This window comes from Pteropus vampyrus, unplaced genomic scaffold (assembly GCF_000151845.1).
Source record: "Pteropus vampyrus isolate Shadow unplaced genomic scaffold, Pvam_2.0 Scaffold146, whole genome shotgun sequence".
In the NCBI taxonomy this organism is placed as follows: domain Eukaryota; kingdom Metazoa; phylum Chordata; class Mammalia; order Chiroptera; family Pteropodidae; genus Pteropus; species Pteropus vampyrus.
In genome coordinates this window covers 4,598,024-4,611,209 of record NW_011888927.1, presented here as the reverse complement: position 1 = coordinate 4,611,209, position 13,186 = coordinate 4,598,024, and the positions used below count along the sequence as shown (strand labels likewise).

At 38.4% G+C, this 13,186-nt stretch overlaps 1 protein-coding gene across 2 annotated transcripts in view; it reads right to left on the bottom strand.

The window, feature by feature from the left end:
• Positions 1-13,186, bottom strand: part of ANKRD44 (ankyrin repeat domain 44) — a 183,062-nt gene that overhangs the window by 113,042 nt on the left and 56,834 nt on the right. For both annotated transcript variants that reach the window (XM_023535992.1, XM_011369231.2), the window contains exons 4-5: positions 946-1,146; positions 518-605 (exon numbers count right to left, since the gene is read on the bottom strand). In XM_023535992.1, the coding sequence (XP_023391760.1) occupies positions 518-605; positions 946-1,146 (289 nt within the window). The remainder of the gene's footprint in view (positions 1-517; positions 606-945; positions 1,147-13,186) is intronic.

The window sequence follows — 13,186 nt, the reverse complement described above, 5'->3', positions numbered from 1 at the left end:
GGACTGCAAGCCTCAGCTTTGTTGGCAGTAGAGAAGCAGGAAAATCCATGGTGACGGTCACCTCAACCTACACAGCAGCCAAGGACTGTTTGTCCTTCCTTCCTTTTTGTTTCTTTCAAAAATATTTATAAATAAAAAGACAAATTGAATTTATGTCCTTGCTTTGCTAGCCAGTCCTCTTTCCTTTTAAACACCTTATCTTGCTGCCATAACAAATTAAAATAACACAACTTATGCAGCTTCCCAGTCCAGATTGAAACACATTCAATGAGGTCCAGGCCATGATTCCTTCCTTCCTCTTCTTTGTAGGAGAAATAAATCTCTGACAGAGCAACTGCCCAACTACAGTGTTCTATGCATGCCAGTAAAATGGACCAAATCTTAATTCAATTGAATCCCACATTGACTGAAGAGAAGTCAGACTTGCCCAAGAGAAAACCTATATGGTCAAAGAGAGACCCACAGCTTCTTTAATCAAGGTTATCTACACTTTGCTTTCTACTCCTGGAATCCTTACCCATATATGCTGCCCAGTGCAGAGCACGCCGGTCCTTCTTATCAAATGCATTGATGTTTGCCCCTTTGGCCAAGAGTAAATTAACCATCTGAAAGATAACCAACAATGAAATCAAGCGTACACTCTGTAATGGTGAGGGCTCCTTACCACCTGCAGGTGAGGGGCCAAATTAACATCAAATCTAAAGGCAAGTCAGAGGTCTGGAGTTTAAACAAAGTAGGAAGATGACATCACAGCCAACCCTGTGGCACGTGTACCAGAGAAAAAAGACTGCAGTGACAGCTTTTTCAATTCACTATGGCTCTAAATTTAAAAATGGATATAGTTGCTTAAGGCTCAGTGTTACAAATATTATCAACACATTCTTTAAAAGTCTCAGCAATAGAGGGTCTGTAGGGAGAGTTCCTGTTCCCGATGATGACACCCACCTCCACATGGCCATTCAGAGCGGCATGGTGCAAGGCTGTACGCCCGCCTCGGTCGGAAACATTGACGCTGCTCAGCAGGGGAATGATCACTTCTGCGCACTTAACAGCCTTATTGGCTGCTGCCACGTGGAGGGGGGTCTGCCAGTTCTTGTCCCTTGCATTGACATCAGCCGAGTGCTTAATCAATACTTGCACTGCTTCCTACAACAAAAGCAGAGTTTGCAGGGGTCACTGACAAATGCTCAATCAATACTTATTGGGTGTAACATGTTTCACCAGACCCTGGAACTATGAAGAGGGAAGGCTTTCTGCCCTTACAGGCTGGCTCAAGATGGATAGTCATTTTTCTGCGACAAGCAAGGCAATACGTGATAAAGATCAAAAGAGTGGCACAGATTAAAACAGATTCACTTTATCTTTCTTTGTTAGGTCACGAGCTCTGGCTCACCTCCAAAACCAAATAAACCTTCTCATACGGAGGGTCCTCAAAAAACTAAGAATTGATTTACCATATAATCCAGCAATCCCTCTACTGGGTATTTACCCCCACAGACTTGAAAACCCATATCCATAAAGATATTTGCACACCGATGTTCATAGCATTATTCACAGTGGCTAGGACATGGAAGCAAACGAAGTGTCCTACGATAGGTGATTGGCTAAAGAAGCTGTGGTACATATATACAATGCAATATTACTCAGCCATAAGATGAGATGAAATACTGCCATTTGTGACAACATGGATGGACCTAGAGATAATCATGCTAAGCAAAATAAGCCAGACAGAAAAAGTTGAAAATCACATGTGTCACTTATATGTGGGATATAAACCTAAAAGCAACAAATGAACAGGACAAACAAACAGAAACTCATGGACATGGACTGTAGACTAGTGGTTACCAGAGGGTAAGGGGTGGGGGAGAAGCAGAGAAGTAGACAGGGTAAAGGGAGTCAAATATAGGAGGGGAGGGGTGGGTGAAGTGGGTAAAGGGGATTAAATATACGGTAGCTGAAGGAAACTGGACTTTGGGCCGTAAACACACAATAGAATATAGAGATGTCAAATTAGATTGTACACCTGAAAATTATATAATTGTATTAACCAATGTTACCCCAATAAACTTAATTAAAAGAAAAAGATAATGATCAGATGAAAAAAAATAAAAACAAATAAACCTTCTCAGCATAAGGTTTCCTTATAAGGTATCAGGTATTTGGGGCTAAATGAGAGAACTTGTGAAATATCCATCTACCAAAAAAAGGTTCCCAAAGGTCATCTAAGGTTAAAAGTGTTTGTCAATAAGTCTCCCTCTTCCAAAAAGAAAAGCCTCAAAGCTCTTCAGACGTTCTTGGATCAATTTGTAAATCTTTGGTTCTCTCAGTCAACATCTTAACTTTCACTGTGTGATCAATAAGCAGTCAAGGGAAGAGGATGTATGTTACTATCTCAACTTGAGGCTACAAAATTGCTTCATCTTTTCTCCACATTTTCCAAGTTGTAATGGGGGTAATTTCCTTTCTACTGTTGAGTTCCTTCAGCTTTACTGGGCCTCCCACTTTTATTTTTTCCTCTATTGACCTAATCATCTTGTTAGCCTCTTCAATTATAACTCTCAACCTTGGCTGCGCAATGGAATCTTCTGGGGAGCCCTTAAAAGTACAGATGCCTGGTCCCACTCCAGAAATTTTAACTGGCCTCAGAATTTCTATAAAGCTCCCTGGGGACTTGGTTTTGCAGCCAGGATTGAGGACACTCTTCTGTTCAGTCAAGTGAATGATACAGCTTTCTCTAGAGAAAGGATGGCTGTCAGTTATTTCTCTTTATTTCTAGAGACTTCCCTGAAAGAAGTTGGGGGGCAGGATGGGGGGAATTTTTATGGACATCTTGTCAATATGGCATCGATGAATCATTGAAAGGCATCAGCACCACACTCTTGCACCCTTCATGGACCAATAACTCACTTTTGTCCACTTTAATCCCCACAGGCTTGGATTTTCCAATCCACTTTATTATGCAGGTATATAAAAGTGCTCCCAGATGGTAGATGATTTGAACTCTCAAAATTAACACTTTTACCAGAGATAAAAATGATACAATCAAAAGAATGTTCCACGAATCAGTGGTAGCAATTTATTGAGAGGAATGACTAATTTGGATGGCAGAATGAGAGCAAGAAGAAATTAACTTTGCAAATTAGAGAATACGGTTTAAAGAGTGTGACTTCATTTAGATGCTATACAGGGCAATAATCTGATGAGAGCCCAAGCAAACAATGTGTTAAAGGTCATCAAAAAGGAAATTAAAAGATATATGTCACCCATCCTCAGCAAAACCGACAATAAAGTAATAATTACTAAATATTCCTCGAGCCCATTTTAGAGCAAAACATGTGTGCTTGTATTGTTAATGCACCTACTGTGCAAAACACTGCCGGAACCGCAGAGGGCTAAGGAATGGACGCAACATTACCTAAGCTCTGTCCTGAAAGCTAGCTGGGAGAACACAAAATAAACCATAGAAAAGCTAAATCGCAATACGAGCATAAGATTAAACAAGAAACCCATATTTTTATCAACTTTGGTCTCATCAGTGTCGAGGTTTATGTAGATGCACAGACAATACATTGTGATGTGGGAAGAAAATATCGGAACCTCCGTTTATATTTATTTTCTTTAAAAAGGAAAGCATCTTAGCTGGTCTTTAACTTCTGGGTTGGCGCTGTGCCCTCAGCCAGCTCCACCGAGGATCTTGCCTCAGTATTCAAAATGCCCTCAGGGAAGACAGGGCCTTCCACAGTGCTGAGGGGGTGGGGCTTGCCTCCTCCATTCATTCTCTGTGAGTGCACTAAAAGAGACAATGATGGGCCTACCAAGGCAATTTACAGATTGTAATTTGTACACTTAAACTAAAAGCACCCTAAAATGAGCAAGATTTATGCAAGAAACTCACATAAATAACGTGGAAGTCACAGAGCTGATACTTCTACTCCTAGTAAAAGCTTTCTATCACCTATACTACAAGGTAAAAAGTAATGACAAATTTAATCAGATCTGACAAGAGCTTGGCCAAAAAAGAAAGAACATCATCAGAAGTTTATTACTACCTTGGTTATTAAAGGCTATGATAAATGAAAAGTCTCACCCTAAGTATATCGTGCCTTGAAATATTAGTTAATTACAGTGTTCCTATATATAATTTATAAATAAACGAGATGCATATTTTGAAGATGCATGCTGAAAAAGTTGTGCAGATATATGGCCAAAAAGGTTGGAGATCACCAACTCAAAGCAGTAATGTAAAAAATGGTATAGTATCTTTTTCATACATTCATAGCAAAATGGCAATACATACTGTCACTTTAATACCACATTGTCTTGTGTATTATTTTATAGTACAGATTCCTGCTTTGCATTAAATAATATGTAAATTCAGGATAGACTAATAAAACAAAAAATATACAGGAAAATTTCACAAATTTATACTATTTGGAGATAAGACCAATGAAATCATTAGAAATTCATTTTTTAAAGGTAACAAAATGTGATTACCTTTAGAGTACTCAGACTGGGTGAATGAGATATTACTTTAGAGAGGCCCTACTTTTAAATGAACATTTAGAAATGATTTGCATTTCACACAAAGCAACAGGGTAAGCAAAGAAAAAATATATTTACATGCCAGTTATAGCTCTATATGAATAAGCACTTTTAGAGTTTGTAGGGTGAAAAAAACCTGTATTCTTAAATAGGCAGTACGTCTAAAAAGATTTTAATTGCAGATAATTTTGGTCTGTTTTGTAAATAAAATTTTATTGGAACACAACCTCATTCATTTACACATTATCTATGGCTGCTTCCCAATTACAATGGCAGAGTTGAGTATTTGTGACAGAGAACATATGCAGCTATCAAAGCTTAAAACATTTACTATCGGACCCTTTGTGGAGAAAGTTTGCAGACCCCCTCATCTAGCTCCTTGTTTAAATTACCACAAACTGCAAATTATCAAATCTGGTTAAAATAAAATTTTGTTATTTACCAGCATGAAAAAATACTGTTTTAAGTCCAAATAGTTATCTAAGGAGGGCGGGTCCTATTAAAAGAATCAGAAGCCTCTGTGTTCGGCTCTTGCTATGCAGTGGTGGGTCTGTAGTGAAAATAGGAAAGGGATGTACAGAGCTGCATTGCTCTGTATAGTGAGAAGATTTGGAGCTTGGAAGGAAGGAAAGGCGAAGGCAGAGAAAGAGGAGAGAGTACATGGGCACTACACTCCAGAGCAGAGGTGTATATGAGAACAGAGTCAGCAGACCAAGAGGGAAGAGGGGAAAGCTGACACATAAACCAAATGAATGCCGTGGGAGTAGGCTTTTGGAGCCAGACAACCAAAAATTTAAATCTCCAGGAATTCTTTGGAATTGTTGGGAATATTGGACTTTGCACAAGATGTAGCATGTGGTTTCTAGCTCATGATATCTGTTTAGAAGGCAAGGTGCCCCTGACCGACATCTGTGTTATACCTAAAAAATTAGAAAGGGAAAAGGTTCAAGTTCATTGGTCAGATGGAGAAAAATCAAAGTGGATAGGGTTTCTAATAAATCTCATTTCGTGTGGACTTCAGGAAATTCCCATGTGAGTGCCAACTTTACCACATTTGTCTTTCATACCAACACTCGCATTTACAGCTCAAGGATGCCTGGGATAACCATAACTGTAATGTCTCTGCTTTTATAAAATGTTCTAACTTCACCATTCTTCATTTTTATTTCTATATCTGCGTATATAAGGAATCGCCTAGTTTTTCTCTTACTTGACATGAAGGACTGTATTAAGAAATGCTTAGCATACAAAGGAGGAGTTTTTATATCATGTGTAAGAATTAACTTTTTAAAATGAAAATACAAGTAATCTAAAACGATTACAAAATTAAATTCATGGACACATAGGATATTAGAAGTGGTCTGACCCCTTCATTCGATAGGCAGCTTCACTCGAAGGGCAAGATGACTGAAGTCTAGGGCAATGATCTGTCAGCTCACGAATTTTCTACTAGGCCAGAGCTAACTCAGTGGGCCGTATTAGCTAATCATCCTGACATAAATACTTTTAAATGTTAATTCTCCTTAGTTATTCACATATTTAAACTTTGAAGTGTAGGCCTGCCGATCTGGTTTAAGACAGTAGAAATTTAATATAATATGTTGGCAAAAACGAAGCTTTGATTTAAAAAGACGATAACTTTCTTTTTTAGAACTGCCTTTTTCAAAAATTTTCATCTTGGAAGTACTTTAACTTGGTTTTAAGAGAGAGTAATTTTATGGCTATTGAGGGAATGAACAATTTTTGTAATGAGAAGAAGTCTCTCTTTTCCTGTATCACATTGGCTCCGAAGTTGACAGGAGTCTGCTCTGACAGAAATTTACAAGGTAACAAAGAAACCAGTATGGGGCCAGAGAAGTTGAACACTTTCTGAGTCAAGAAAAGTTACCTAAACAGTACTTCTCAAGCTACCTGTGATAAAGGACCAGCTTTAAATAAATTATTATCGTTCCGAATCCATCGTGAGCCAATACTCTTGTAAAATACAATAAAAAGTAATTAGTAGAATAAAATGAAAAAAGATAAAGAAACACAAATTACAAACTCTATTTTATTATTAAATTTAGGAGCCATTAAACTACTCTATCAAATTGCTCTAAAAGTTTCTGAATGCTTGCTCTTATGGCAAGTAAGAAAAAAGTCTACGGGGCCTGGACCGGTCCTCATGCCACACTGTGAGTAGTGTTCCTTCAAAGGCTTTATTTCTTTTTTGATTAAATTAAAAAAGCATGTGTGAGGATTTCAGCATTTCTTCTGAATAGAGGTATCAGCCAGTTAACATTCAGTGTTACCACTATAGGTCTTGCTGGATTACACTCTATAGGTCTTGTTGGATTATACACCTACACTATAGGTCTTGTTGGATTACACTTATATGGAACAGTAAACTGTTCCATATAAGACACAGAAAAAAACAGACAGGGAAGAATTGTCATGGGATGTCAAGGAATTGAAGATAGCATTTGCAGTCACTTTATTTCTACTTTTTATGACTTTCTCTTTTTACAAAGGCCACTCCAATCCTGTAATAAGAAGTGGAAACTTCATACACTGTGGCACATGGAAGAGATGAGAATAGGAAGCATGTGTCCTAAAAACTGTCACCCCTAATTTTGTTTTTGTACTCTCAACTGTGCATTACATTTAAGTGGTCATAAATTACTCATGGAAAAGTAATTGTTTATGACTACAGAGTCCTTGCAGGCATAAGCAATGTCAAATTTTATAAACCATGAGTTGCTTTAGACCAGGGTCTGAGTCTTATACAATTTTCTGTGCTCTCTACAAAGCCTGGCAGATGCCTTGTACATAATGTATATTCAATAAATTTGGGTAGAATAAATATATTAGTATAATCATTAGCAAACTCTCTAAGTAATAATATGCAAGCATTAACAAGGCAGTTACCATGGGCTGACGTCCCTGAGGCTACACTCAAATCCTGTAGGCATTTATTCTATTACCGAAATCATTGAGGCTTTTGTCCTCTATTGCTTATAGCAATTTCATATTCTGTAAGAATTGTGTAAAATGGTACCCAACTAATTTGTTCAATTAATCAGATTATTCCTCTAAAAGTGCCCATTATTAAACTAAACTCACCCTTAATTATTATAATTACTATTAGAGTACAATTACCTAAGAACTAGTAGTACAAAGGGGGTTCACTAAGATTTTGGGATATGGAAGAATTTAAAGGAAACTATGCAAGAAGCTCTGGCTTTGAACAGTGGGAAAGCCAGAAACTAAAATGTTCTCAACCTTCAATCTCAAGTCTCAAAGCAGGGAATGTAGACTACATGCATCAGAATCTTCGTTTCAAAATGCAGACTTCTGGGCCCAATAACAGGCTTCATCAGAGTCACTGAGGGTGAGGTTCTAGAACAGGTACTTTTAATAAGCACCCAGATGACTTAAATACTCACTAAATCTGAGTAGCACTCACCTACATTCTAACTAGCAAGTTATAAAATGCTTACTTTCTTCTCATTCCAGGGAATAATCTATGTTCTCTATGTGCTCATCTATTTATAACCGTAATGATAATTTAAGGAAAGCAAAAACGTTCTAGTCTTCTATATAATGTTTCCAATTCTCCTGTCTTCTAGAATTTAGCCTACAAAAATGACAATTTTTTTTTTTAGAGGAATGGGGAAAACATGAGTTTTTAAAATTTAAGATAAAAATAGAATACTTATACTGCTCAGCTCTGGGCAACATCTTTATTCCCATTGAAACTTTTGTCTGCAAAGACAGAGAATGGACCCATTTTATTGGTTGGAACGGTATCCATGAGGGAGCTCATGGGACTGGAAGGAAGCAGTAGAGCACAGTGGCTAAGAGAGCAGCTTCCCTAGTTACGCTCGCCTTCATTTATTTGCTGTAGTATCTTAGTCTCATTACTTAACTTCTCTGAAATTATGTTTCCTACATTATGATTAATAACTACAAATCTCAAAGACTGGCTCAGAGGTTAAAACTGAATAATGCACAAAAAGTGCTTGGCATACCGCCTAGCACACAGAATGTGTTAAAAAAATGTTCATCGTGACAATATAGATTTGGATACAACATCTTCAGTTCTACCCCAAATCCAGAATACAACCATTTTTAACCTTCCTAATGAAAAGATAGCTTCTAGACCAGGGAAGAGAAAAGCCCAGCAATCCTCCTTTGGTGTTACTGTTAGTTCATTATAGAAGAAAAGGCATCTGTGAAAGGCCAGCTGCATTTAGCCTGCGCAGGCCACAGTAAGCTGTGTGCCTGGTTTTCTGCCCTAAACACTGTCCTAGAAGCCTCACTTTGTATTCCTTTGAGGCCTCTAGAGTACACAAAACAGTGCTTTCCACCAACCGGGCTTCAATAAACATGTGTTAAACAGTCCAGGTTTGTATGCATTTAATTCCTTTCCCCTGCCGCTGCTCTTTTCTAAGAAAAAGAAAAAAAAAAAAAAAAGGCAACAAGAGTAAGCTCTTCAGAGAAAACAATACAAAATAATTCATAGTGACATTTCAGAAAATTCTTCCTGGCAGCCCCAAATCTTGCTCATCTATGTTATCTATAATTGCAAAATACGTTTCTCTAATATTCTGGTAAGAGACAACCTTCTTTTCTGCACAGCCATGGAAGTAGTTAGAGAAAGAGCATGATGTGAAGCCCTTAGAGAATCAATAGGAAATAATGCTGTTTGGCTCCAACTATCTGTTTGGCTGTTTCTTTCCCAGGAATCCCAGTTGAGATTCCAGTCTTTAATGAAACACTCAAAAAATAATTGTTTACTGAGCAGGCCAGATGCTAGAAATACAATGAAAAACAGTAGATGTAGTACTCATTTCAAGGAACTTACTATCTAGATCTTTTTCATTAAAATAGAATAACTATATCAGTAGTAGTTTTATATTGTGTCAAGTTAGCCAAGTCGAACTACATTTCCCAGAACTCCTTCCCTATATTGTTCCATACATGAAACCACTGACTGGTGTGTTGGCTGCCAGGTAATGTTATAGCTTAAACATGATGTCACTGACCAGCTGGATCACCATGTTGGCGCAGGGGAGAACTGGGTTGATGCTTCTTCAGATCCTGCCATATCTCCTTCAGTTTCTCCCATTTTGGGGCCAGGTGTGTGTGAGCTCAGAGGTGAGGCACACAGCTCCTTCTGCAAATCACCCATGCCCATGATGTTGAGGCAGTTTTAGAGACAGATAGGGGTTCCAATTTGTCTTCGTTCTCCCCCATTTCACATCCAGCTTTTCTTATCAAATGCAGGCCCTGCTGGCCTGCAGTGATTTTGGGACCACACGGAAACTGAGGTGACAGCCTGACGTAAACTTCTTCAGCAGCTCGCACAATTATGTAAGATCTAATTCCTATAATAAATATCTTATTCTACATCTCTCGTGGTGGTTCCGCTTCCCTGATTGAACATTGAACCCTGAGAGATCAATTTACCTACATTTCAGAAGCAAAGGGGCTTTGAAGACAGTTTTTAAGCCTTTCAATGAAAAAATGGTTGGTTAATACATATTCATGTAAGTAATCTCAGTGCTTACCAATCCAGGCAACAGACAGATGTGCCAGCTCTCCTGCTGAACACACATATCCCCTTTAGCAAATGCTAACAGCCAAATTCCAAAATCCCGGTCCAAATTTTCTCTGTTCTTTCTCTTCCAAGCTGGCTTCCCTTTCTCAGCTATTATTTAGGGGAGGCACAGAGAAACAGTAATGGCAACAGGATAGAATTCAAAAAGTTTCATATGTGATATCTGAATTAAGGACTTCAACAGCAGAGCGAAGTGCTTTGGTCTTAAGAAGTCCTCGGTGAGTTCTAACAATGGTTATAGACACTCCAATTTTCATAAGAAACTTTTCAACTTGCTGTGACAGGTGTTAATATGAAGACATCCTCTTTCGCGAGCTTATAGATGATCCTGATTATTTCGGACTCAGGGCCTGTTTGTGTTTTAATTCCTTCCTGGCAAGAGACATCTGCAAGGGATTTTTTTTACTCCAGCAAACCTGCAGAGGGAGCTGATTCCTTAGAAAAGCAACAAATGCCTTTCTCAGATATAAAGGTTGATCCATCAGTGGGTGGATTGAATCCAAACACATTAAAGATATGTAAAGAAGGTAGGCTGATGGTTGACGGAAAATAGACGTTTTGATGATTGAAGCCTTTGCAGCCAGTTGAGCTAACAAAGGTGGCAATCACTTGGGAAAAGTCACATAGTATTGAATTATAATTACTATTAGAGTACAATTACCTAAGAACTAGTAGTACAAAGGGGGTTCACTAAGATTTTGGGATATGGAAGAATTTAAAGGAAACTATGCAAGAAGCTCTGGCTTTGAACAGTGGGAAAGCCAGAAACTAAAGTGTTCTCAACCTTCAATCTCAAGTCTCAAAGCAGGGAATGTAGACTACATGCATCAGAATCTTCGTTTCAAAATGCAGACTTCTGGGCCCAATAACAGGCTTCATCAGAGTCACTGAGGGTGAGGTTCTAGAACAGGTACTTTTAATAAGCACCCAGATGACTTAAATACTCACTAAATCTGAGTAGCACTCACCTACATTCTAACTAGCAAGTTATAAAATGCTTACTTTCTTCTCATTCCAGGGAATAATCTATGTTCTCTATGTGCTCATCTATTTATAACCATAATGATAATTTAAGGAAAGCAAAAACGTTCTAGTCTTCTATATAATGTTTCCAATTCTCCTGTCTTCAGGAATTTAGCCTACAAAAATGACAATTTTTTTTTTAGAGGAATGGGGAAAACATGAGTTTTTAAAATTTAAGATAAAAATAGAATACTTATACTGCTCAGCTCTGGGCAACATCTTTATTCCCATTGAAACTTTTGTCTGCAAAGACAGAGAATGGACCCATTTTATTGGTTGGAACGGTATCCATGAGGGAGCTCATGGGACTGGAAGGAAGCAGTAGAGCACAGTGGCTAAGAGAGCAGCTTCCCTAGTTACGCTCGCCTGCATTTATTTGCTGTAGTATCTTAGTCTCATTACTTAACTTCTCTGAAATTATGTTTCCTACATTATGATTAATAACTACAAATCTCAAAGACTGGCTCAGAGGTTAAAACTGAATAATGCACAAAAAGTGCTTGGCATACCGCCTAGCACACAGAATGTGTTAAAAAAATGTTCATCGTGACAATATAGATTTGGATACAACATCTTCAGTTCTACCCCAAATCCAGAATACAACCATTTTTAACCTTCCTAATGAAAAGATAGCTTCTAGACCAGGGAAGAGAAAAGCCCAGCAATCCTCCTTTGGTGTTACTGTTAGTTCATTATAGAAGAAAAGGCATCTGTGAAAGGCCAGCTGCATTTAGCCTGCGCAGGCCACAGTAAGCTGTGTGCCTGGTTTTCTGCCCTAAACACTGTCCTAGAAGCCTCACTTTGTATTCCTTTGAGGCCTCTAGAGTACACAAAACAGTGCTTTCCACCAACCGGGCTTCAATAAACATGTGTTAAACAGTCCAGGTTTGTATGCATTTAATTCCTTTCCCCTGCCGCTGCTCTTTTCTAAGAAAAAGAAAAAAAAAAAAAAAAGGCAACAAGAGTAAGCTCTTCAGAGAAAACAATACAAAATAATTCATAGTGACATTTCAGAAAATTCTTCCTGGCAGCCCCAAATCTTGCTCATCTATGTTATCTATAATTGCAAAATACGTTTCTCTAATATTCTGGTAAGAGACAACCTTCTTTTCTGCACAGCCATGGAAGTAGTTAGAGAAAGAGCATGATGTGAAGCCCTTAGAGAATCAATAGGAAATAATGCTGTTTGGCTCCAACTATCTGTTTGGCTGTTTCTTTCCCAGGAATCCCAGTTGAGATTCCAGTCTTTAATGAAACACTCAAAAAATAATTGTTTACTGAGCAGGCCAGATGCTAGAAATACAATGAAAAACAGTAGATGTAGTACTCATTTCAAGGAACTTACTATCTAGATCTTTTTCATTAAAATAGAATAACTATATCAGTAGTAGTTTTATATTGTGTCAAGTTAGCCAAGTCGAACTACATTTCCCAGAACTCCTTCCCTATATTGTTCCATACATGAAACCACTGACTGGTGTGTTGGCTGCCAGGTAATGTTATAGCTTAAACATGATGTCACTGACCAGCTGGATCACCATGTTGGCGCAGGGGAGAACTGGGTTGATGCTTCTTCAGATCCTGCCATATCTCCTTCAGTTTCTCCCATTTTGGGGCCAGGTGTGTGTGAGCTCAGAGGTGAGGCACACAGCTCCTTCTGCAAATCACCCATGCCCATGATGTTGAGGCAGTTTTAGAGACAGATAGGGGTTCCAATTTGTCTTCGTTCTCCCCCATTTCACATCCAGCTTTTCTTATCAAATGCAGGCCCTGCTGGCCTGCAGTGATTTTGGGACCACACGGAAACTGAGGTGACAGCCTGACGTAAACTTCTTCAGCAGCTCGCACAATTATGTAAGATCTAATTCCTATAATAAATATCTTATTCTACATCTCTCGTGGTGGTTCCGCTTCCCTGATTGAACATTGAACCCTGAGAGATCAATTTACCTACATTTCAGAAGCAAAGGGGCTTTGAAGACAGTTTTTAAGCCTTTCAATGAAAAAATGGTTGGTTAA